Consider the following 23,697-nt stretch of genomic DNA (forward strand, 5'->3'; position numbering starts at 1 on the left):
TTCCTGCCCTGAACCCATGTAGCAACCTCTATGTGTATCATTGTGCAGTCAGTATAAGTGTTGTGATCTGGGTGCAATAGTGCTCAGCCCCTGTTTATACTGATTGTTTGCTGAATTAAAGTTCAGGCGCTGCTGTGCCGATGAGGCTGAATTGCAGCCCGGTCCATGATCCTGTGTGTGTAGTCTGACTAAACAATTCTCTGCATTCGGTATTACTTTGTGCCACAGTGTTTAAAGGCATGCAACCTTTTCAGCAGGTACCCTGACCAAAAGTGAGAATCCAGACTTTTCTCTATCCCTCTTCCTAGCCAGGGACTAATTATAGTGCCCCATTGCTGAACTTGTTAAGTCAGCTGCCCTAGATGGGGTGGCCATTAAATCGGTGAAAGGTCTGGGCGCTGTGGCTCCTTCCACATTGTTCAGGAGGCACACACTCTGCACAGGACAGGGTGGCCATTAAATCTGTGAAAGGATTTGGGTTTATTGTCACGTGTACCGAGGTACAATGAAAAGTATTGTTCTGCGTACAGTCCATACAGATCGTTCCATACATGAAAAAACAAAGGACATACGATAGATACGCAATGTAAATACACAGACATTGGGTGAAGCATACCGAGTGTAGGACTACTCAGTAGAGAAGATGTGTGGAGAGATCAGTTCAGTCCATGAGTCTGGTAACAGCGGGGAAGTAGCTGTTTTTGAATCTGTTCGTGCGTGTTCTCAGACATCTGTATCTCCTGCCCGACGGAAGAAGTTGGAAGAGAGAATAACGAGGGTGGGAGGGATCTTTGATTATACTGCCCGCTTTCCCCAGGCAGCGGGAGGTGTAGATGGACTCCATGGATGGGCGGCAGGTTCGTGTGATGGACTGGGCGGTGTTCACGACTCTCTGTACTTCCTTACGGTCTTGGGCCGAGCAGTTGCCATACCAGGCTGTGATGCAGCCTGATAGGATGCTTTCTATGGTGCTTCTGTAAAAGTTGGTAAGAGTCCGTGTGGACATGCCGAATTTCCTTAGTTTCCTGAGGAAGTATAGGTGCTGTTTTGCTTTCTGGTGGTAGCATCGATGTGCGTGGACCAGGACTGATTGTTGGTGATGTGCACACCTAGGAACTTGAAGCCGTCAACCATCTCCACCTTGGCACCATTGATGCAGACAGAGGTGTGTACGATACTTTCTTCCTGAAGTCAATGACCAGCTCCTTAGTTTTGCTGACATTGAGGGAGAGATTGTCATTGTTACACCACTCCACTAGGTTCTCTATCTCCCTCCTGTATTCTTGAGGTCTGGGCTACGTGGCTCCTTCCTCATGTTCAAGAAGCACACACATACACTGCAGTCGAATTACATCACTGACATTTGTGACATGCTCTTAATCTGCATTGTGATTAGACGTCTATCATCTGGAATAACTAGTTCAATCATGAGTTTCAAACATAGCAATCTACACCTCCCGCTGTCTGGGGAAAGCGGGGAACATAATCAAAGATCCCTCCCACTCGGCTTACTCACTCTTCCTACTTCTTCCATCGGGAGATTCAAAATCTGAGAACACGCACGAACAGTTTCAAAAACAGCTTCTTCCCCGCTGTTACCAGACTCCTAAACAACCCTCTTATGGACTGACCTGATTAATACTACCTTCATCCGATGCCGGTGTCTCTGTATTTACATTGTGTACCTTGTGTTGCCCTATTATGTCTTTTCTTTTCATGTACTTAATTATCTGTTTGAGCTGCTCGCAGAAAAATACTTTTCACTGTACACGTGACAATAAACAAATCCAATCATTCTGAGTATTAGTGTGTCACTGGATAAATACAGATTTAATGGCATATCATCAATCCAAAGATTGTATAGAAATTGTAAAGGATCAAATTTTGCTTCTTGCAACCCAAGATGGGATCCTTATTGAATTTGCTTGGATAAATCAATGCCAGAGAACAAAACAAATTTAGAGGATAGTGAAAGATATAATTGCTAAATATTCCAACTGGAGAAACTAAAAGTTTCATACCAGAACTTTCTTATTCTGGGACCCATTTTTTCAGGTGAGGTAGAGCGGGGTGACCAGAAGTGGATGCAGACTCTCTCACTGAACGTAAACTACATATTGCACAACAGTAAACACAAATTTTGTTCTTTCATACAGGAAGGTGCAAACCGTCTGAAGTCAAAGCCAGTACGGAAGATAGATCCTAAAGGTCTTTTATATGTTCAGCAAAGAGAATTAGCAGCAATAACCCCCCAGGGTGGTAAGCATCATTATCTTTCACATTTTTGAAGATAAAATTACAGGAATGAAGAATTGCAAATTGCCATCTATGTTTTCCAATCTCCAAGATTCATTTTAAGGATCTGATTTATATATTTTAATTTTCGTTCTCCCAAATTAATGTCTGTCGCACAATGTAAAGCCGACCCAGCTGCCTCCCAGAGTATGATGGAGTCAGTTAGTGCACCAGGTGGCGCACTATCTCCAAACATTTTTTAAAAAGGTGTTCCATAAATTAAGTTTTAGTTTGTTACTTTGCTGCCTCACAGTTATAGTTGAAGATATGGGCGGAGTTATACATAGCTCAAATCTTCCTGACAAAAAAAATCCACGAGTTGCTCATAACAGTTGTTCGAGGTAAAGGTGGAGTGGGCAGGAAAGAAAGTTTTGATGACACACTTGGTAGCGAAAGAAAGGATACACATTTTTACCAGGCTACAGAGGTTGATGGCATTGGCAGAGGAGAGTGAGGCTGGATTGTACTTGATGTGATCAGAAGCGACCTACTTGGAGGAACCTCCTGATCTAAGTGACAAAATTCCTCGAGTACTCCTGATGGCAAGAGGAGGCCTGGAAAAGGAGCCTGAGAAAGGAATACCAGTGACCTAGAGTCCATGGATCGATCCCACCTCCTGTAACCACCTGCCAAGTGTGCGGTCGAAGTTGCGGCTCTATGCTCAGTCTCATCTGCCATGCTAGGGCCCATGATTAGTAACACAGAGTTTCTTGGGTAAACAATCATACTCCTTAGCGAGTGATCGCCGAAGAAGATATTAATTATGATGGGAGAAAGTAAAGGCTTCCCAGGGATAAGGGTACAAGCCATCCATTTTATGGACTTTTGTCAAGTAGGAGAGAGATGTTCTGGATTCAAAGCCTGATGTCCGATGAACAAGCCCGTCTATGTCACGCAGTCATGAATGTTTAAATGGTGAAATAAGATCAGCTAATTATGAGTACAAAGTAGCACTATGTAATGTGCCAAGCAGGCCACCATCATACCGGTGCCAAAGAAGAACCAGGCAACGTGCCTCAATGACTACCGTCCGGTGGCCCTGACTTCAGTCGTAACAAAGTACTTCGAGAGGTTGATCATGAAGCGCATCACCTCTACACTGCCAGAACGCCTTGATCCACTGCAATTCGCATACCGTCGCAACCGGTCCACAGCGGACGCCATTTCCCTGGCCCGACACTCATCCCTAGAGCACCTCGACAACAAGGATTCCTACATCAGACTCCTATTTATTGACTACAACTCCGCCTTCAACACCATAATCCCAGCCAAGCTCATATCAAAGCTCCAAAACCTAGGACTTGGCTCCCCACTCTGCAACTGGATCCTCGACTTTCTGACCAACAGACCACAATCAGTAAGATTGAACAACAACCCCTCCCCCTTAAGGATACAATAGTCCTCAATACCGGGGCCCCGCAAGGCTGCGTACTTAGCCCCCTACTCTACTCCCTGTACACACACGACTGCGTGGCAAAATATGGTTCCAACTCCATCTTCAAGTTTGCTGACGATATGACCATAGTGGGCCGGATCTCGAATAACGATGAGTCCGAATACAGGAGGGAGATTGAGAACCTAGTGGAGTGGTGTAGCGACAACAATCTCTCCCTCAATGCCAGCAATACTAAAGAGCTGGTCATTGACTTCAGGAAGCAAAGTACTGTACACACCCCTGTCAGCATCAACGGGGCCGAGGTGGAGATGGTTAGCAGTTTCAAATTCCTAGGGGTGCACATCTCCAAAAATCTGTCCTGGTCCACCCACGTCGACGCTACCACCAAGAAAGCACAACAGCGCCTATACTTCCTCAGGAAACTAAGGGTATTCGGCATGTCCACATCAGCCCTTACCAACTTTTACAGATGCACCATAGAAAGCATCCTATCAGGCTGCATCACAGCCTGGTATGGCAACTGCTCGGCCCAGGACGCAAGAAACTTCAGAGAGTCGTGAACACCGCCCAGTCCATCACACGAACCTGCCTCCCATCCATTGACTCCATCTACACCTCCCGCTGCCTGGGAAATGGGGCAGCATAATCAAAGACCCCTCCCACCCGGCTTACTCGCTCTTCCAACTGGCAGGAGATACAGAAGTCTGAGAACACGCATGAACAGACTCAAAAACAGCTTCTTCCCTGCTGTTACCAGACTCCTAAACAACCCTCTTATGGACTGACCTCATTAGCACTACACCCCTGTATGCTTCACCCGATGCCGGTGTTATGTGGTTACATTGTGTACCTTGTGTTGCCCTATTTTGTATTTTCTTTTATTTCCTTTTCTTCCCATGTACTTAATGATCTGTTGAGCTGCTCGCAGAAAAATACTTTTCACTGTACCTCGGTACACGTGACAATAAACAAATCCAAACCAAGCCAAGAGCCTAAATTGGGTGTGGACTGTTTGTTTAACGCCTGTAGGTATATTGTTAGGCGTGTCTATTGTGCTATATTTATTCAGTGTTGCAAGTCTGGTGTCTCACTTACACAATTCTTTATGGTCAGGAAACAACCTGGGCAATTTAATTCTAATTCAACAGGAGTAACATTTCCATTGAATCCTTCGCGCAGAGATGGGAATACTGAGCTAAAAAAAATTGTTTATTGTAAAATGTAGAGACGTTGACTCCTATTTTCTTGTCTTTAATCACAGATTCTGTGTCTATACTTGGAACAGACGATGCAACCACCTGCCACATGGTTGTGCTGCGACACACAGGTAATGAGAGGTGTTATACAGTGGTGCAATTGAGAAAGATTCATTGTGTAGAACAGTGTAGATAAGTGCCTGCACTCGCAACAAACCAAAATGGACACAAACTTTCCAATCTCTGAAATTTGGCAGTTTTATAATTAAACGCCAATCAGCAGAGCAAGCAATATTAGATATTTTTAAAATAATTCTAGTGTTATAATCTTTGCTAGCAAGGCCAGAAGTTATTGCTTGCCCCTAACTGCCCTTGAGAAAGTGGTGATAAGCCGTCTTGAACTATTGGCAGCCTGTGCTGCAAGATAGTGAGTTCCAGATCTTTAAGAACATAAGAACTAGGAACAGGAGTAGGCCATCTGGCCCCTCGAGCCTGCTCCGCCATTTAATGAGATCATGGCTGATCTTTGTGGACTCGGCTCCACTCTCCGGCCCGTACACCATATCCCCGAATCCCTTTATTCTTTAGAAAGGTATCTATCTTTTTCTTAAAAACGTTTAAAGAAGGAGCCTCAACTGCTTCGCTGGGCAAGGAATTCCAGAGATTCACAACCCTTTGGGTGAAGAAGTTCCTCCTAAACTCGGTCCTAAATCTACTTCCCCTTATTTTGAGGCTATGCCCCCTAGTTCTGCTTTCCCCGACCAGTGGAAACAACCTGCCCGCATCTATCCTATCTATTCCCTTCATAATTTTATTTGTTTCAATAAAAGCCCCCCGCATCCTTCTAAACTCCAATGAGTACAGTCCCAGTCTACTCAACCTCTCGTCATAATCTAATCCCCTCAACTCTGGGATCAACCTAATGAATCTCCTCTGCACTCCCTCCAGTGCCACTATGTCCTTTCTCAGGTAAGGAGACCAAAACTGAACACAATACTCCAGATGTGGCCTCACCAACACCCTATACAATTGCAGCATAACCTCCCTAGTCTTGAACTCCATCCCTCTAGCAATGAAAGACAAAACTCGATTTGCCTTCTTAATCACCTGTTGCACCTGCACACCAACTTTTTGCGACTCGTGCACCAGCACACCCAGGTCCCTCTGCACAGCAGCATGTTTTAACATCTTACCGTTTAAATAACCCATTCTGCTGTTATTCCTCCCAAAATGGATAGCCTCACACTTGGCAACATTGAATTCCATCTGCCAGACCCTAGCCCATTCACCTAACTTATCCAAATCCTTCTGCAGACTTCCGGTATCCTCTGCACTTTTTGCTTTACCACTCATCTTAGTGTTGTCTGCAAACTTTGACACATTGCACTTGGTCCCCAACTCCAAATTATCTATGTAAATTGTGAACAACTGCGGGCCCAACACTGATCCTTGAGGGACCCCACTATTTACAGGTTGCCAACCAGAGAAACACCCATTTATCCCCACTCTCTGCTTTCTGTTAGTTAACCAATCCTCTACCCATGCTACCACTTTACCCTCAATGCCATGCATCTTTAGTTTATGCAGCAACCTTTTGTGTGGCACCTTGTCAAAAGCTTTCTGGAAATCCAGATATACCACACCCATTGGCTCCCCGTTATCTACTGCACTGGTAACGTCCTCAAATAATTTGATCTAGTGATGATGAATGAACGACATCACATGCCCAACTCAGTACCGTGCAGTGGTGGAAACCTGCGGCCTGGGTTCCACATGTGGCCCATCAGGGTTCTAAGCGCGCCCCACAAGATATTTTGTTCACTCGCAGGGATGCCACATTCTGCTGATTTCCACCCACATAGTTTTTTTCCTACCAGCATGACTGAAGTGATCCACATGTAAAGCGAGGGTGAGTGAAGTGAGGTGTGTGCTGATTGCTCACAACGTTGACTGTAAGAGCCGTGCGTCCAAAGTGTAAATATTAATTTTATTTTTACCATTCATGACAGTTCTATTAATATATGACTGATTAAACATTTTCTATTGTAAAACATTCGGCATGTGACACAGTGGTTAGCATTGCTGCCTTACAGTGCCAGAAACCTGGGTCAATTATCACCTTGGGTGACGGTGTGGAGTCTGCACGTTCTCCTCGTGTCTGCGTGCGTTTCCTCCGGGTGCTCCTGTTTCCTCCCACAGTGTAAATTGCCTCTTCGTGTTCATAAGGTTAGGTGGGGTTACTGGGATAGGGTGCTCTTTCAGAGAGTTGGTGTAGACTCCATGGGCCAACTGGCTTCCTTCTGCACTGTAATGATTCTATGAATTCTGTTCTGCACGAATGATTCTGTAATTATGTATTAAATGTATTTAATCTTATTCAAGGGTCACGGTTAGTGAAAAAGCCCAATTTCAATCTTGTGGCCCCCTGAGATGAGGGAGTTGCCCATCTCTGGTATAGTGTGTGATTTGCTACACTGGTGGAGATCAAGGCTTTTTCTGAAGAGGCTACTGGCCGCATTCCATTGCATCCTGTCAATAGTACATACCACAGCCACAATCCACCAGTGATGGAAAGATTGGATATTTAACCTGATTGATGGAGTGCCAATCAAGCGGGCTTCTCTGTCCTGGGTGATGTTGATCGCTTTATGTTGTTGGAGCTGCACTCATCCTGATAAATGGGGACTATTCCATCACACTCCTGATTTGATGTGGAGATGCCGGCGTTGGACTGGGGCGAGCACAGTAAGAAGTCTTGCAACACCAGGTTAAAGTCCAACAGATTTGTTTCAAATCACTCGCTTTCGGAGCACAGCTGAGGAAGGAGCAGCGCTCTGAAAGCTAGTGATTCGAAACACACCTGTTGGACTTTAACTTGGTGTTGCAAGACTTCTTACTGTGCTCCTGATTTGAACCTTGTAGATGGGAGAGCTACATCATAAAACATAATGAACTGTGAATAGAATTGGATTATTAGCCAGTAAATTAATAGCCATAATTTAGCCAGTAGCTAAATTAATAGCCATAATTTGCCCGAAGATTTTTAAATATGACGAGAAGTTGATTTCATATAAACAAATGGATGACTTCTTGTTCATTTTTGTTCCCTCTTCCAATTCTACATCCAAACTGGCCTTTGTAGGTGGTATCTAGATGAGATATTGTACTCTAGTGTAATTAGCACTACACAAAATGCTGTAATTAGCTACCTGGGCAGCACGGTAGCCTTGTGGATAGCACAATTGCTTCACAGCTCCAAGGTCCCAGGTTCGATTCTGGCTTGGGTCACTGTCTGTGCGGAGTCTGCACATCCTCCCCGTGTGTGCGTGGGTTTCCTCCGGGTGCTCCGGTTTCCTCCCACAGTCCAAAGATGTGCGGGTTAGGTGGATTGGCCATGATAAATTGCCCTTAGTGTCCAAAATTGCCCTTAGTGTTGGGTGGGGTTATGGGGATAGGGTGGAGGTGTTGACCTTGGGTAGGGTGCTCTTTCCAAGAGCCGGTGCAGACTCGATGGGCTGAATGGCCTCCTTCTGCACTGTAAATTCTATGATAATCTATGAACCAGTATTCAATTTCAAATTGTGCTGGTATAGAATATACAACCACGTTCATATTTAAAAACAAATTAAATCTACTTAATTCAAGAGTAATTCGGGATGGGCAGCCAGTTGGCGCCCTGACAACAATGTCCACATCACAGAAATTAAGAAGAAAAAAATCCATCCTTTTACTTAATGCACTTTATCTGGATTAATTTTTAGGGAGTGGGGCTACATGTTTGGGGCACTGTGATGGATCAGAAACAGAAAGGATGGTGTCTTTAATGTTAAACGCTACGAAGTCCTTGTCAGTCGGATGTGATTCTGGAAGGTAAGCTTTTAGTGCACTACACAAAATGCTGGTAAAGGGAAACCTTAGTTCACACCTGACGTATTCCACCTGCATTTTCAAATAATAAATAATGGTGATTTGTAGAACTTCATGACCATGTACAATTGTGATCAGCATTGTGCCCTGGTTGTCACAACTTTTAAGTCTACCATCTAGCATTATGTTATGATCCAGGAAAGAGCAACCTAAGCAATTCTCAGTTACTTTTAGTAAGATGTTTAATCTTAGCGTTGACTAAGAGAGTTAAGCGAAACACTTAATGCATTTGGGACTTTAGTGAAGGTTGTGATGTCCTTCCCTCCCCATTGCAACAGTGTAGGGTAACCTAAATAATGTGGACCAGTAACAGCGTTCACATAGCCCTTGTCTGTCAAACATCTTAACCAACTCTGCTGTGAAGATATCCAACGATCCAGCCAAACTGCTTTCTGGGGAAGATAATTCCACTTACTAATGGCCCTCTGAGAAAGGAAAATTCTCATCTCCATCTTAAAAGGGAAGACTTCTTATTTTTAATCTGTGTCCCTGAGTTACATCGTACCCACTCTGTCAAGTCCTCTCAGGATCCTGTATGTTTCAGTTAAGATCACCTCTCATTCTTCTAAACTAATGTGCATCAGTCAGACCTGTTGAATCTTTCTTCATTCGAGAATAAGCCTTATGGACATGTGAGAAGAATGAAAATTCCCTACCCCCGGCCTTGCAAATCTCCAAGGGTCCACCCCTCCCATTTGGTCCATAAATCCCCTCAACACTCTAGCCGCCGCCGGCTTCCTACCCGTCCTAGACCTGGAGCGATCCAGTGCAGGATCCAACACCGTGTTAAAGTCTCCCCCCATTATCAGGCCCCCCACTTCCAAGTCTGGGATCCGACCCAACATAAGCCGCATAAAACCCGCATCGTCCCAGTTCGGAGCATACACATTGACCAGTACCACCCTCTCTGCCTGCAATTTACCACTTACTATTATGTACCTACCGCCATTATCTGCCACAATGCTCGACGCCTCGAATAACACCTTCTTTCCCACCAAGGTCGCCACCCCTCGATTTTTGGCATCCAGCCCCGAGTGAAACACCTGACCTACCCACCCCTTCCTCAGTCTTACCTGGTCTGCCACCTTCAGGTGTGTCTCCTGGAGCATAACCACATCCGCCTTGAGCCCCTTCAGGTGCGCGAACACGTGGGCCCGCTTGACCGGCCCATTCAGTCCCCTTACATTCCAGGTTATCAGCCGGATTAGGGGGCTACCCGCCCGCCGACTAGCCATGACCCCTCCTCGGCCAGCCACGCGCCCGCACCCCACACCCGGCCCGTTCCCACAGCGGCATACCCCCGTCTTGACCCACCCCACTCGCTCCAGCTCCTCCTTGATCTTAGCAGCAGCAACTCGATCCCCCCCTCCCCGGCTAGGACCCATCCTAGCTGGTTTACTCCCCCATTGCACTTCCGCAAGTCAGCTGACTCCTGCTGACCCCGGCCACTCCCGCCTCCCCTTCGACTCCTCCCATTGTGTGGCACACCCTCCTCTCCCGCTCCCCATTCACAGGCTCTCCCCCTCCGTTCTAAGCGCGGGAAACAATCCTCGCTTCCCCGCCCCGGTCCCGCCCCCCCAGTCTTCGGCGCGGGAAAACAATCCCGCGCTCTCCACCTACCAGGTCCCGCCACCAACCAAAACAGTGCCCAACCCGCCCCATCTACCCTCCTCAACCCGAAAGAGAAAAACACAGAGAAAAAGAAACCCAAAACAATGCAAAGGCCCCCCCCCCCCCCCCCCGAACCAAAAATAGGCATAACATATCCACCACAGTCCCCAATCGCCCATCCCGACCCTCAGTCTGTGTCCAGCTTCTCGGCCTGAACAAAGGCCCACGCCTCCTCCGGAGACTCAAAATAATGGTGCCGGTCCTTGTAGGTAACCCACAATCGCGCCGGCTGCAACATGCCAAACATCACCCCCTTCCTGTGCAGCACCGCCTTCGCTCGATTGTACCCGGCCCCCCTCTTCGCCACCTCCACACTCCAGTCCTGATATATCCGAACCTCCGCGTTCTCCCACCTGCTGCTCCTCTCCTTCTTGGCCCACCTGAGCACACACTCCCGATCGACGAACCGATGGAACCGCACCAGCACCGCCCGCGGAGGCTCGTTAGCCTTGAGCCTCCTCGCCAACACTCTATGGGCCCCTTCCAGCTCCAGGGGCCCCTGGAAGGACCCCGCTCCCATCAGCGAGTTTAACATGGTGACCACATAGGCCCTCACGTCCGGCCCCTCCGGGAGGCTCAGAATCCGCAGATTCATCTGCCTCGACCGATTCTCCATCTCCTCGAACCGCTCCTGCCATTTCTTGTGGAGCGCCTCGTGCGCCTCCACCTTTACCACCAGGGCTAAGATCGCGTCCTCATTGTCAGAGATCTTTTGTTGAGCCTCTCGGATCGCCACCCCCTGGGCCGCCTGTGTCTCCAGCAGCTTATCAATAGAAGCCCTCATCGGCTCTAGCAGGTCCTTTTTAATCTCTCTGAGGCAGCGCTGGATACCCTCCAGTTGCTCCTCCGCCCACTGCCTCCACGCTGCCTGGTCTCCGCCCGCCACCATTTTGTCCTTCTTCCCTCCCTTCTTCTGGTCCACCACCACCTTATTTGTCACCCCGTTCCTAGTTGAAGCCATATACTGACGGGGAACTATTATTAACTCCTTCCCACACCGGGAAACGTCGAAAAAGTGCCCTTGGGGGCCCTGAAAAGAGCCCAAAAGTCTCGAGAGGGAATCCTTTTGGCAGTGTTCTCTTCACCAATCTGCCCCAAAATGTCCGTGGAAACTCCTGAAAAAGGTCTAAGTGTCCGTTCCAGACGGGAGCTGCCGAATGCGTGACCTACTCCTCCATAGCTGCCACCGGAAGCCTCGTCCCCGCTTCTTCAGTGGCCCTGGTGAGATCTTTTCACAGTTGTTCCCTCTGCTGTTAGAATTCACTTTTGATAAAGGTCCTCAGGTCAGTTTGCAGCTTTAAGCTTGCCCTTCCCCCGCTTGCATGCTGGAAGGGGCCCTGTTTATCCTGATTGCAGCCAAATCTTCCACTGCTTCTGCCGGACCTGGCAGCCAAAAGACACAACCCTCCTGGGGGACACCATCAGGGGAGTGTTGCAGTCCTCTTGCCACACCGGGAAATGTCAAACAAATGCCGTGGGGGCCCTGCAAAAGAGCCCAAAAGTCCGTTCCAAGCGGGAGCTACCGAATATGCGACCTAGCTCTACATAGCCGCACCCGGAAGTCTGAATCTTTCTTCATAAGACACGCCCTTCATCGTAGGGATGGTCGAGTCAACCGTCTCTCAACTGTTTCTAATGCAATTATATATTTTTTTCAAAAGTGGAGACCAACCAGTACACTGTACTTCAGATGTGGTCGCCCCAAGGCCCTGTACAGCTGCAGGAAAAGTCCCCTCTGTTTATTGCAATGGGAATGGAATATACACCCCCATCATTCCATTTGCCATCATAATCCCTTGCTGTACCTGCAGACTAACATTTTGTGATTCATCTACCAGGTCACCCAGATCTCTCCCGACCTCCGAGTTCTGCACTCTCTCTGCTTTAGATCGTATACTGCTTTCCTATTCTGGCAAAGTGGACAAGTGCACATTTTCCCACATTATACTCCGTCTGCCTTCTCCATCTGAGTCGGACGGATGAAGCAGGAAATTGTGCCTTTTTTAAATAGTTTTTAAAAATTTATTTTTTATTTTCTTATTACTTTATCAGAGTTACAAAGCCAGGGCTCAGAGTGGGGCGAACCCCTAATCCAGCTCCTTGCCTGCTCCAAAAACCAAATCAAATTCCAATTGAATCTAATTCATGGTCCCTACAAGAGAGACATACCAGATCCAGGCATTACACCTGATCCCGTGCTCAGCTTAATCAAAAGGCAGAGAAGCGATGCCTTTTTTTAATATTAAAGAGACTAATAAAAGATCGATTTTAGCTTGGTCTGCGGGTTTTATTGTTTTATTCACCTTGAAACTATTGAAAACAGTCATTCTGTATAAAGCAGTGATTAACGCTCTTACACGTCAAGTCGAATTGCATATTGCAGTTCCACAATTTTCGCAAGGGCATGCAGACATTAATATCCTGCATTGGTGCATAGGGTGGGTTAGTCGAGGTTCACTTCCTTGAGCAGCATTACACCTTTGTTAAGGTAGTTACTGGGGAACTGTGGTGGGGCAAAAAAAATAAAATTTGGATGTTCCAGTTCCTCTTTAGAAAAGGGTCATTTAGAGGAGGCCTGGACAGTAATGTCATGAAGGAAGCAGTCTAGATTCCTCGGAACATCTCCAGCTGAAGACCAAAGCTGAACACAGTGTCGACTGTCAGATATCCTTATGTGGGTCACCCACGTTTCATGTACATTTATAATGAGACAACCATGTCTGAAAAAATATATTTGAATTTATTTTCTCCTCTGTGGCTCTCCTGATCTGACTAGGAATATTAATGTTTGTGTAATCATAGGATTTTCCAACCTAAATGTTTTCTTCCCAAAATGTTGTGAAATTGTTGTAATTTTGTATTTTAGATATGAAGTTCACCTTATCGGAGGATTCATTGATGAAAGGTCATTGTCACACACACTCACTCTTGAATTGCTCAGTAAGTTTTAATCTTGTATTTTACTATTGAGACATTTGGAAATTTGAGTTATATAGGAGTGTATTTTGTGGTAATATGTGGTGACAAACAAAAAGAAATACAGTATGATTGAAATTGTTGTCAATTGTATTTTTTTTGCTTTCTGTTTAATGATAAGATCATTATCTCTGAGGAAATAGGTTTCCTAAGTTTTGATTCATCCGTTGTGATTTCCCTCGGGGAAATATTCTATGATTTTAAAAAATATCCTCCCAAAATCTGTTATCTTCTCCGGCCCTATAAACCTGAGAACTTTACCTTCTTCCAATTTTAGCCTCTTCTGCACCCCTGATTCTATCCTTCCCTCCATTGGCTAAAGTGCCTTCAGCTGTTTAGGCACAAAGCTCTGGAATTCCCTCCCTAAGTTCTCTGCCTCTAAACTCCCTCTTGTCCTTTAAGATGCTCCATAAAGTTGTCAGCACGGTGGCGCAGTGGGTTAGCCCTGCTGCCTCACGGCGCCGAGGTCCCAGGTTCGATCCCGGCTCTGGGTCACTGTCCGTGTGGAGTTTGCACATTCTCCCCGTGTTTGCGTGAGTTTCGCCCCCACAACCCAAAGATGTGCAGGGTAGGTGGATTGGCCACGCTGAATTGCCCCTTAATTGGAAAAAATGAATTGGGTACTCTAAATTTTTTTTTTTAAAAAGATGCTCCATAAAGTCTATCTTTTTATTATTAAGCTTTTAGTCACTAGTTATTGTAGAATTGTTATTTGACTCCGTATCAAATTTTCTGTTAATGCATATGTAAAGTGCCGTAGAATGTTTTACCAAGTTAAAGATGCTTTCTAAATGTAAATCGGAGTTGTTTTTTCCTCTTGGATGGCGTCTTGACCATTTATAGCCGGCTCCTTATACAATATCCATACCCAGATGTGGCCCTCTGGCTGAAAGCTTTGCCATTCTTGAATTAGAGGGTGAGATTTACCTCTTGCCTTAGTCTGTGGATAAAGAACATTTTCTGATTTAATTAACTCAATGGGTATTCCACCATTGACAGAAACAAAGGAGAAATTCATCTGTGTTAATCGCCAAAGGTGCTTTGTTAGCGATATGACCATTTTAGTTATTTGATTGTAGTGTTATGATCCTAGTTGATGTTATAACTGGACGGGAAGGTCCCAGAATGGAACCCTGGCTCAAAAGACTATAACTTCTACTTTTTTTTTAGAAAACGTTGAGGAACAGAGTCACAGAACCACTCATTAGTTTGAAACAGCAAGGAAAAAAACATTTATTAAACATGACAAGTTGATTATGATAATATTCCCCCCCCCCCCCCCCCCCCCCCCTCCGCAAGCTTCACAAATCCACACAGATTTTAAGGTTAGCACTGATTACAAAGCTTATCTTGAGCTACAGTGGTCTTCTACGCAAAGTCCATTTAAACACAAGTTGGCTGTGGTTAAATGCACGCACTCGCTCTGAACCCAAGTTAATGTCTGTGGATTCCCCTCAAAATGATTGTCACGTGAGAGTTTTCAAACACCATTCCCTCACATACGCTTAAAAATCTTCTTCCACAACAATGCTTTCCACCGGCGGTTTGCATTCCAAAATCCTGTCAAGTTTTCCAAATTACTTTCAAACAAAGCTTCCGCTCCACTTTTAACAAAGAATCCAGCGTCCAGGTTTTATAAACCGGCCTTGACCGTTTTATAAACTGTTCACAATTGCTTTCACTGTCGATTCCCAGACTATTGAAATGGCAAATTTTTAATTTACCTCGTCTGCTTTCCCACTTTAAATCTGGTTACTGCAGCTCTTTCACTCACAACACTTGTCTGCCTTCACCTTGAATTCTTCTGAAGAATACCTTTGTACTTCTACTACTAATAATAATCGCTTATTGTCACAAGTAGGCTTCAATGAAGTTACCGTGAAAAGCCCCTAGTCGCCACATTCCGGCGCCTGTTCAGGGAGGCTGGTACAGGAATTGAACCGTGCTGCTGGCCTGCCTTGGTCTGCATTACAAGCCAGCTATTTAGCCCAGTGTGCTAAACCAGCCCCTCGTAAGACACTCTGTTCCAATTCCCTGCTTATCTGGACTGTATCTGGTTCTTTGGGAAGCCTGCCCCCTTATTGGTCCCTTGTCTTGTCCAGCTTGTCTTTTACTGGCAGATTTGAAAGATATTCACTCCCCAGTGTCCTATCTTCAACTGCAAATAAATTCAGCTAAAACTAAATCCCAAAAGCTTTTCTACCACAAACAGGCCTCCATTTGCTAAGCAACGGACACAATCTGCTGTTAGTTTATTTGCTTTTCCCACTGTAACCCTCTCTAAGCATAGTTTCAATTGAACAAACACCCACACAAACAGCACTTTTGTCCAACATGAATCTAACTATATTTGATTTTGATTTGATTTATTATTGTCACATGTATTAGTATACAGTGAAAAGTATTGTTTCTTGCATGCTGTACAAACGATGCATAGGGGCTGGTTTAGCACACTGGGCTAAATGGCTGGCTTTTAAAGCAGACCAAGGCAGGCCAGCAGCACGGTTCAATTCCTGTACCAGCCTCCCCGAACAGGCGCCGGAATGTGGCGACTAGGGGCTTTTCACTAACTTCATTGAGGCCTACTTGTGACAATAAGCAATTTTCATTTCATTTTCATACCATACATAGGGAAGGAAGGAGAGACTGCAGAATATAATGTTACAGTTATAGCAAGGTGTAGAGAAAAGATCAACTTAATACGAGGTAGGTCCATTCAAAAGTCTGATGGCAGTAGGGAAGAAGCTGTTCTTGAGTCGGTTGGTACGTGACCTCAAACTTTGGTATCTTTTTCCTGACGGAAGAAGGTGGAAGAGAGCATGTCCGGGGTGCGTGGGTTCCTTAATTATGCTGGCTGCCTTTCCGAGGCAGCGGGAATTATAGATAGAGTCAATGGATGGGAGGCTGGTTTGCGTGATGGACTGGGCTACATTCACATATTGTAGTTTCCTGCGATCTTGGGCAGAGCAGGCTCCATACCGAGCTGTGATACAACCAGAAATAATGCTTTCTATGGTGCATTTGTAGAAGTTGGTGAGGGTCGCGGCTGACATGCCAAATTTCCTTAGTCTTCTGAGAAAGTAAAATCGTTGGTGGGCTTTAACTATAGTTTCAGCATGGGGGGGACCAGGACAGGTTGTTGGTGATCTGTACACTTAAAAACTAAAAATAGGTTTTACCCTTGCACAGAAACATTAAATTATATCCACTTAAAATTATACAATGCAAATATAAATCCTTTAAAACCACCTTTGTTTTCCTAACAGCAGTACTTCCAATAGAAGCTGCAGCAACATTGGCAAGTGAACATTGTGATGGTGCATTGTCTCTCTTCAAGGAGCTCGTTATTGTTTCCAATTACAGAGGCCAGTTCCCCAGTGTTTCCTAATTAGTTTTCGAAATGGCTACGGCAGTTATCTAGATTTTACCTTGACTGGCCCATCATGGCTGTAGTGGCTGGCAGAGCTATCCAGTCAAATCCTACTTTCTTCACAGCCTGTAACTCTGCATGGCACGGCCCTTCAAGTAGACAAAGTACCTTTTAAATGTGGTGAGCGTTTCTGTCTCTGCCACCCTCTGTGAGCTCCAGGTCTCATCACCTTCTGGGTGAAAATATGATGCCTCACCTCCCCTCGTGATCTTTCTATCTAATACTTTCCAGCTATGGCCCTTGGTTTTTGATACTCCTAGGTAAGCAGGTCGTCACTGCTTAATCTATCTAGACCCCTTGTAATTTTATACAATTCAAATAAGTTGCTCCCTGTTCCAAGGAAAACACCCCCAGTCGATTCAATCTTCCTTCATAACCTGAGATTTTTCACTCCTGGCAACATCCTCATAAATCTCCTCTGTATAATCTTCAATGCAATCATACCTTTTTTTATTGTGCGGTGACGAGAATTGTGCACAGTCTTCAATCTATGGATCAATTAGTGTTGTATGTGGTTCTAGTATAATCTTCCTGTTCTTATATTCTGTGCTTCAGTTAATAAAGGAAAGCATGCTCAATGCCTTCTGTCAACTGTCCTTTTATCTCTAAGGACTTGTGGATATATACTCCAAGGTTCCTCTGTTTCTCCACATTACTCAGTATCCTCCCATTTATTTTATATTCCCTGGCCTTCCTTGTTCCACCTTGCAGTCTATTACCTCACATTTCTCCAGATTGAATTCCATTTTCCACCTTTCATCCAATTGACCTGACCATCGATATCTTCCTGCAGTACTGAGCCTCGTGGAACCCTAATGATGGCAACTTCCCCACTGCAAAAGCATCTATCAACCCTTTAGTCATTAAGCCAATCTTGGCTCCATTTCCCCAGTTTTTGCAAGTTTAATCTAACTTCAAATTAATATCATTTTTTTTCTACAAATTTAGTGTACCCAACTTTTTTTTTTCCAATTAAGGGGCAATTTAGCGTGGCCAATCCACCTAACCACATCTTTGGATTGTAGGGGTGAGACCCACGTAGACACCGGGAGAATGTGCAAACTCCACACAGACAGTGACCCGGGGACGGGATTGAACCAGGGACCTCGGCGCCGTGAGGTAGCAGTGCTAACCACTGCAACTTCATATTAATATCATAAATTGAAACAAAATTCCTTCCACACCCCTCATGCAGGTTTCAAAATGATACAACGGTACCGCTGAAATCAACTAACTTGATATATGTTGGGGATTGAACCAGCAGCTTTCTGGTCTGCGCGGTTCAGCTATTCAGTAGAGAAGCATACTGTGACATTGAGGAGCTTCTTTTAATTGTTGCTGCGTGCTTGTTGTGTCACACAGCACATTGACTACTCATTTATCAGAGAATTCACTGGAGGTGACCTGTAACACTTCTTGTCTCATTGAACTATCTCTAATAAGAATGGCGAGTTCCACTGTTCCCGAAGCTGACATATGTTGTAACATTCAAACTTAATACTGGGATTTGTCACCTGGTTGGTGGTCTGATCTGTCTTCAGACATCAGAGTTCTGCTGGGTATACATAGGGTGCTCTTTCCAAGGGCCGGTGCAGACCTGATGGGCCAAATGGCCTGCTTCTGCACTGTAAATTCTATGATTCTAGATCACTCTCTTTAAGGTGCTGTATATATTCATCATAGTCTGTTTTGTTTCATTCACTTGCAGAAGCTTTCGACAGAGAGTCAGAGAACATTCATTTAGAAACCTACTGTTTAACAGGTGAATTGTCTGTATTTACTGTGACTTCACTGTTCCTTTGGGCAAGAATGATGAACCGGAATTTGATTGCTGTGGAATATATCAATTTTTAAAATAAATTCTAAACTCCTGATGTTAAATTATTTGCAACCTTTGTTTGCCTTAAATATCTTATATTATTTATCTTCTCTATTATGACGGCAAGAAAGTTCAAATTTTTAAGGGAGAAAATGTAGGTTTCACACGTTATTTTGATTAATGATCTAATAAGATGTTGGTGGATAATTGTAGAACATTTGCAAGTTTTCAGGTAATGAAGTGGTCGGCGCTTGCATACAGCAAAACGGAGACAATATCCAGGCTTGGGCTGATGAGTAGCAATTAATATTTGCATTACGCCAGTGCTGGTCAGAGAGAGCCTGACCACCTCTGCGTGACACTCAACGGCATTACCATTGATCCTCCAACCAGTGAGAGTGATCTCTTGTGAGAATGTTTGCAAACTGCACTTGGTGCTGCCTCCCTCCAGTAGCACAGCACAAAGCTATCCAGTGCCACTTGGTCTCACCATGCCTTGGAGCAGCAAGAATTACAATTCATTTGATTTAGTGGCCGAAAAATTGGATCTAAATGCATCCACTTTACCAAGCAGAGAAGGGGTTAATTTATCTACATACTATGGCCCTAAAACATCTGAAAGACCTATCACTCCATATTGGGACAGACACTTTTATGCTGGTGGTGGCAGAAAGCACTCTTTTGGCTCCTTGGAATGTGTTAGTCAAAGCCCAATGCCCAGTTTGGAGCACCTTCGTGGCCACATTGCAGTGCTGGTGACTGTTGTCACGGACCATGCTGATGTTATTGGTGAGGGTATCCCAACTTGGAACACCGGTTCGTGTGGGTGTATAGTTTTAATTTTGTTTTGGTGGGAGGAGACAAGTGAAACCCAAGTGATAATAAACAGCCCAGTTGCCGTCTAACAATTGTTAAATACTATTTATTAAAGTAAAGAAACGACAAATGTACACAAACCGATCGACTCCACGCCCAAGCAATTAAAGCTTGTTTGCTGTAATCCTGGACTTCAGGCTTGGTGGCTGGCCAATAGCCTGTCTGCTTTCTGAGACTGCTAGACGGTAACTGCCTCTCCTGACTGTTGCTCTTTTAACTGGATACTGATATGACCGTTATTAATGATATTGCTTTTCGTCGCCAGGTATCAAATGATACCACCACAAGGTTTTACCGGATATACATCAAAGACCAAACAACCAGTTAGTTAGTTCAAGTTTAATGATAGTTTATTTACACACAAGAATTACTTCGACATGCAACATAAAACACTACAAGCTAAATTACATCTAACACTACAACAACCTGTACTTAACTTCAGGCACCCGGCTTTATGCAGAGGAACAAGGCCTTTGTTCAGATCTTTCATGGCTGGGTCTGGAGAAGTGACTTTGTTTCTGCTGGGCTCATCCGTCTGGTAGCGATCGTTGGGTCTTGAACTTGTCTTCTGGTCATGATGCTACACTTAGTTTTAGGCGTAGGTTGGGGCCAAGAGAGACTGAACACATGGCAGTGTCTCTCTTTATCCTTCTGGGGTTTCGCGCTCTTTTGGGCGGTCCTTAGCTTTGGACCCAATAATTCGGCAGGCTTCGATTACTGCTTTCAATTTTGGCCAATAAAGGGGCGGGTGGCTTGGTGGCGGGGTGTGTCCTGTGCGGTCATTGACCTTGGCTTTTTGGGCTCCTTGAGCAAAGGGAGCGGCGCCGATGAGTCTGTTTCTGTATCTGTTACCTGAATACAGATCTTTTGTTCTGGGGAAATGGGCCATTGGAATGCAAAGAAGCTGGGGGTTTTGATAGCGTATAGTTATCGGAGTTGCCAATATACATAAGCTCTGAGCGTCTGAGTCCTGGGTTGACCATATTTCCCATGGTCCTTTGCAGATGGTCATATTTCTCAGGATCCTTTGTAAGTAGCCATCCCAGATGGCTACGGTCATATTTCTCAGGATCCTTTGTAAGTAGCCATCCCAGATGGCTACATGGCTTCTTGGAGTCTGGGCAATTATACCTTTGTTGATCTTTGATTATGTCTTCTGTGTATTCGGTTGTCTGCCCCCATCAACTTCCTGGACTATATATTAACATCTGTATATCTCACGGACCTTCCCAATTGCCTATAATCGGTTTCTCCTCCGTAAGCTATTCACACTTATCTAAACTGCCATTCTAGACGCATTACCGGGAGAGACGCATACCAGTTGAGGTCCTTTTGAATGTTGTCTCCGGGCAGACTCATGACTCTTGTTGGCCCTGCTCGCACCCCTTCCTGATTTCCCCCCTCACCCTCTGCCAAGGACCGCTGTCAGTGTTCAATGTTAATTGTAAGAAGTCTTACAACACCAAGTTAAGTCCTGGTGTTGTAAGACTTCTTACTGTGCTCACCCCAGTCCAACGCCGGCATCTCCACATCAATGTTATTTGGGCCTTGGATCTGTGTTCCAAAACAGAGGTCCCGTGTAGTTAATTATGCGGACAGGCTAATCAATTTCAATTACTCTTCCACTCTGTTCTCATGTATTAGCTTTTGCTAAATATTCTGCTCGAAGATCACAGGCAAATAATATTCATCCAATTGCAGATTGCTGACATTGCCATTTGTGGAACCTTTGTGCATAAATTGGCAACAGAGTTTCATTACTGGTTATTTGGGGACATGCTGAGATCATGAAACATGATATATAAATGCAAGTTATTTAACCTCATTTACATGTGATCTGTACAACAAAATTATAGAGTTAGACTAATTAGATATTTTTAAATGATTTATTTTGTAGAGCTTAATGATGTAGTGAAGAAAAATGTTCACTGGCCTGTAATATATGGGATAGGTGAGTATTTGTATTTTTGTTCCATGACCTGCCTCTTGTGTTTACCAGGTTTATTTTGTGCAATATCCTTTGCAAAATCTCCTCCTGTGTTTTAAACATATACATTATGGGATGGAGAACTCTGGGCTTGCACTGTCAATTATTTTCATCTCTTCATAAAGCTGATTTATGCTGAGGGAAGTATGTGGACATTAGAGACCCAGACCTAATTACCTGTTCTATGAACAGTGACTAATTATTGCCAGGCCTTTTGGCCAAGGAAGGCACCATTTAATCTCTTAGCGCGAATCAGAGACTAATATTTACAACGAATAAAAAATTTAGAGTACCCAATTGTTTTTTTCCCCCATTAAGGGGCATTTTAGTGTGGCCAATCCACCTACCCTGCACGTCTGTGTGTTGTGGGGACGAAACCACGGGGAGAATGTGCAAACTCCGCACGGACAGTGAACCTGGGTCCTCGGTGCCATGAGGCAGCAGTGCTAACTACTGTGTCACCGTGCTGCCTAATCAAATACATTAAAGGGGTAATATTAAAACCTTTTCCAGCTTTGAGTCAAAGCACAGATGTGGTGTTTCAGGGCTGGTTGGCATTTGCTAATTCATTGTTCAAACTGAAACTAGGATCCTCGAGCCATCAGAGGAGCGACTGTTCCAATATTAAGAGTGATCTCCATTCAGTGAGGTTATTGGCTTTGGTATTAAATGCTTTCCCAATATATTTGGGAATACGGTAGCACAAGTGGCTAGCACTGTGGCTTCACAGTGCCAGGGTCCCAGGTTTGATTCCCCGCTGGGACACTGTCCGTGGAATCTGCACGTTCTCCCCGTGTCTGCGTGGGTTTCCTCCAGTTTCCTCCCACAGTCCAAAGATGTGCAGGTTAGGTGGATTGGCCATGCTAAATTGCCTTGGTGTCCAAAAAGGTTAGGAGGGGTTATGGGGATAGGGAGGAAGTGAGGGCTTAAGTGGGCCGGTGCAGACTCGATGGGCTGATTGGCCTCCTTCTGCACTGTATGTTCTTATATTAATGATTTAATAACCAGCTAAGAGCAAGAATGTTCACTGTGGTTTGGCTGATTTTCTTCCAGCTGTAAATGTGAAAACTGGAGAGATTTTTCATGCGACTTTCCCAGACAAAGGTCCAGATGAGGTTATCCGCTCTGCTCGGAATTTTTTGGGAGGTTCTGTAAGTTTTGAATCATTCTCAAAATTTAAGAGCCATTTAAAATCACCACGAAGTCCTGCAAAAAATAGAGTTGACTTCTCTAAAGTACATTCGTTTTCCAAGGTCATGTCAATTTATGATGCAGAAGTGGAACAACTGCAGATTGAACCTTTCGAGTGGACACCGTTTCCAGCCGCTCCGTTCTGGTTTCAGCAGAACGATCAAGTGATATTGCAGGTGCTGCAACATTTGTTAGTTTGAAATTGCTCGAACGGTGAGAATTTGGACATTTCACTTCCATGACTCTCTCTATACTCGCACTGTTCTTTGTTTTCTACTTCCTTACAGAATTTTTCAACATCTCCGCTTGTCGAACCCCCAGATTTCGCTCAGCACATGAGGTCTATTTTCCAATTTCTAAATCGCCGCCCCAAGGAGTCGTTATTTCCCAAGGGTAGGTCCAGGATCTACAAAAAAACTGCAGATGGTTTGTGGGAGAGGATTGACTATGCTGCCTAATTTTTTGAATGACCAGAGCCACTAACACCCAAGTGCTTCAACTGCTTCTAATCATTGTGACATTGCACCAAGTGCTTCAATATGGAGGCTTGCTTATGCACAAAAAACATTTAAAGGCACTTCATCCACTGCACGTGCAGCTTTAACAAAAACAATCCTGAACCACTTTACAGGATGGAAACTTCTGGACAAGTTCATGCTGGATTGGAACTATTATGCTTCTGGTTTGCTGAAGGTGGGAGTTTGGCATAAGGACATGTTTTTGAAGTGATTGTTATTTCACACTGACCCCAGTAAGTCTGGTGAACTTGGCTATGTGATGATTAAGAATTTAAATAAAATTGCACTGCCTCTTGTATAGTTTTGGATAATCTACATTCTGTTGCAAAGCCCCTACTGCTTTTGTAGAAATTGCATGGTCATTATGCAGCAAAATGTAAATACTCTCAGTCTAAATAAAAGGCTGTTTTACTTA

At 44.7% G+C, this 23,697-nt stretch overlaps 1 protein-coding gene across 3 annotated transcripts in view; it reads left to right on the forward strand.

Annotated features, from left to right (window-relative positions):
- ntan1 (N-terminal asparagine amidase) overlaps positions 1-23,697 on the forward strand; it is a 28,206-nt gene extending 4,509 nt beyond the window's left edge. Inside the window, exons 2-10 of one of the 3 annotated variants that reach the window (XM_072481817.1) lie at positions 2,157-2,259; positions 4,953-5,018; positions 8,649-8,757; positions 13,352-13,425; positions 18,600-18,653; positions 21,484-21,537; positions 22,627-22,724; positions 22,827-22,940; positions 23,052-23,697. In XM_072481817.1, coding sequence (XP_072337918.1) covers positions 2,157-2,259; positions 4,953-5,018; positions 8,649-8,757; positions 13,352-13,425; positions 18,600-18,653; positions 21,484-21,537; positions 22,627-22,724; positions 22,827-22,940; positions 23,052-23,222 — 843 coding nt within the window. In that variant the 3' untranslated portion in view covers positions 23,223-23,697. Of the gene's footprint in view, positions 1-2,156; positions 2,260-4,952; positions 5,019-8,648; positions 8,758-13,351; positions 13,426-18,599; positions 18,654-21,483; positions 21,538-22,626; positions 22,941-23,051 lie in introns of all 3 variants that reach the window. The other 2 variants (XM_072481818.1, XM_072481816.1) reach the window with 2 other exon arrangements.

This window comes from Scyliorhinus torazame, chromosome 17 (genome assembly GCF_047496885.1).
Source record: "Scyliorhinus torazame isolate Kashiwa2021f chromosome 17, sScyTor2.1, whole genome shotgun sequence".
NCBI lineage: Eukaryota > Metazoa > Chordata > Chondrichthyes > Carcharhiniformes > Scyliorhinidae > Scyliorhinus > Scyliorhinus torazame.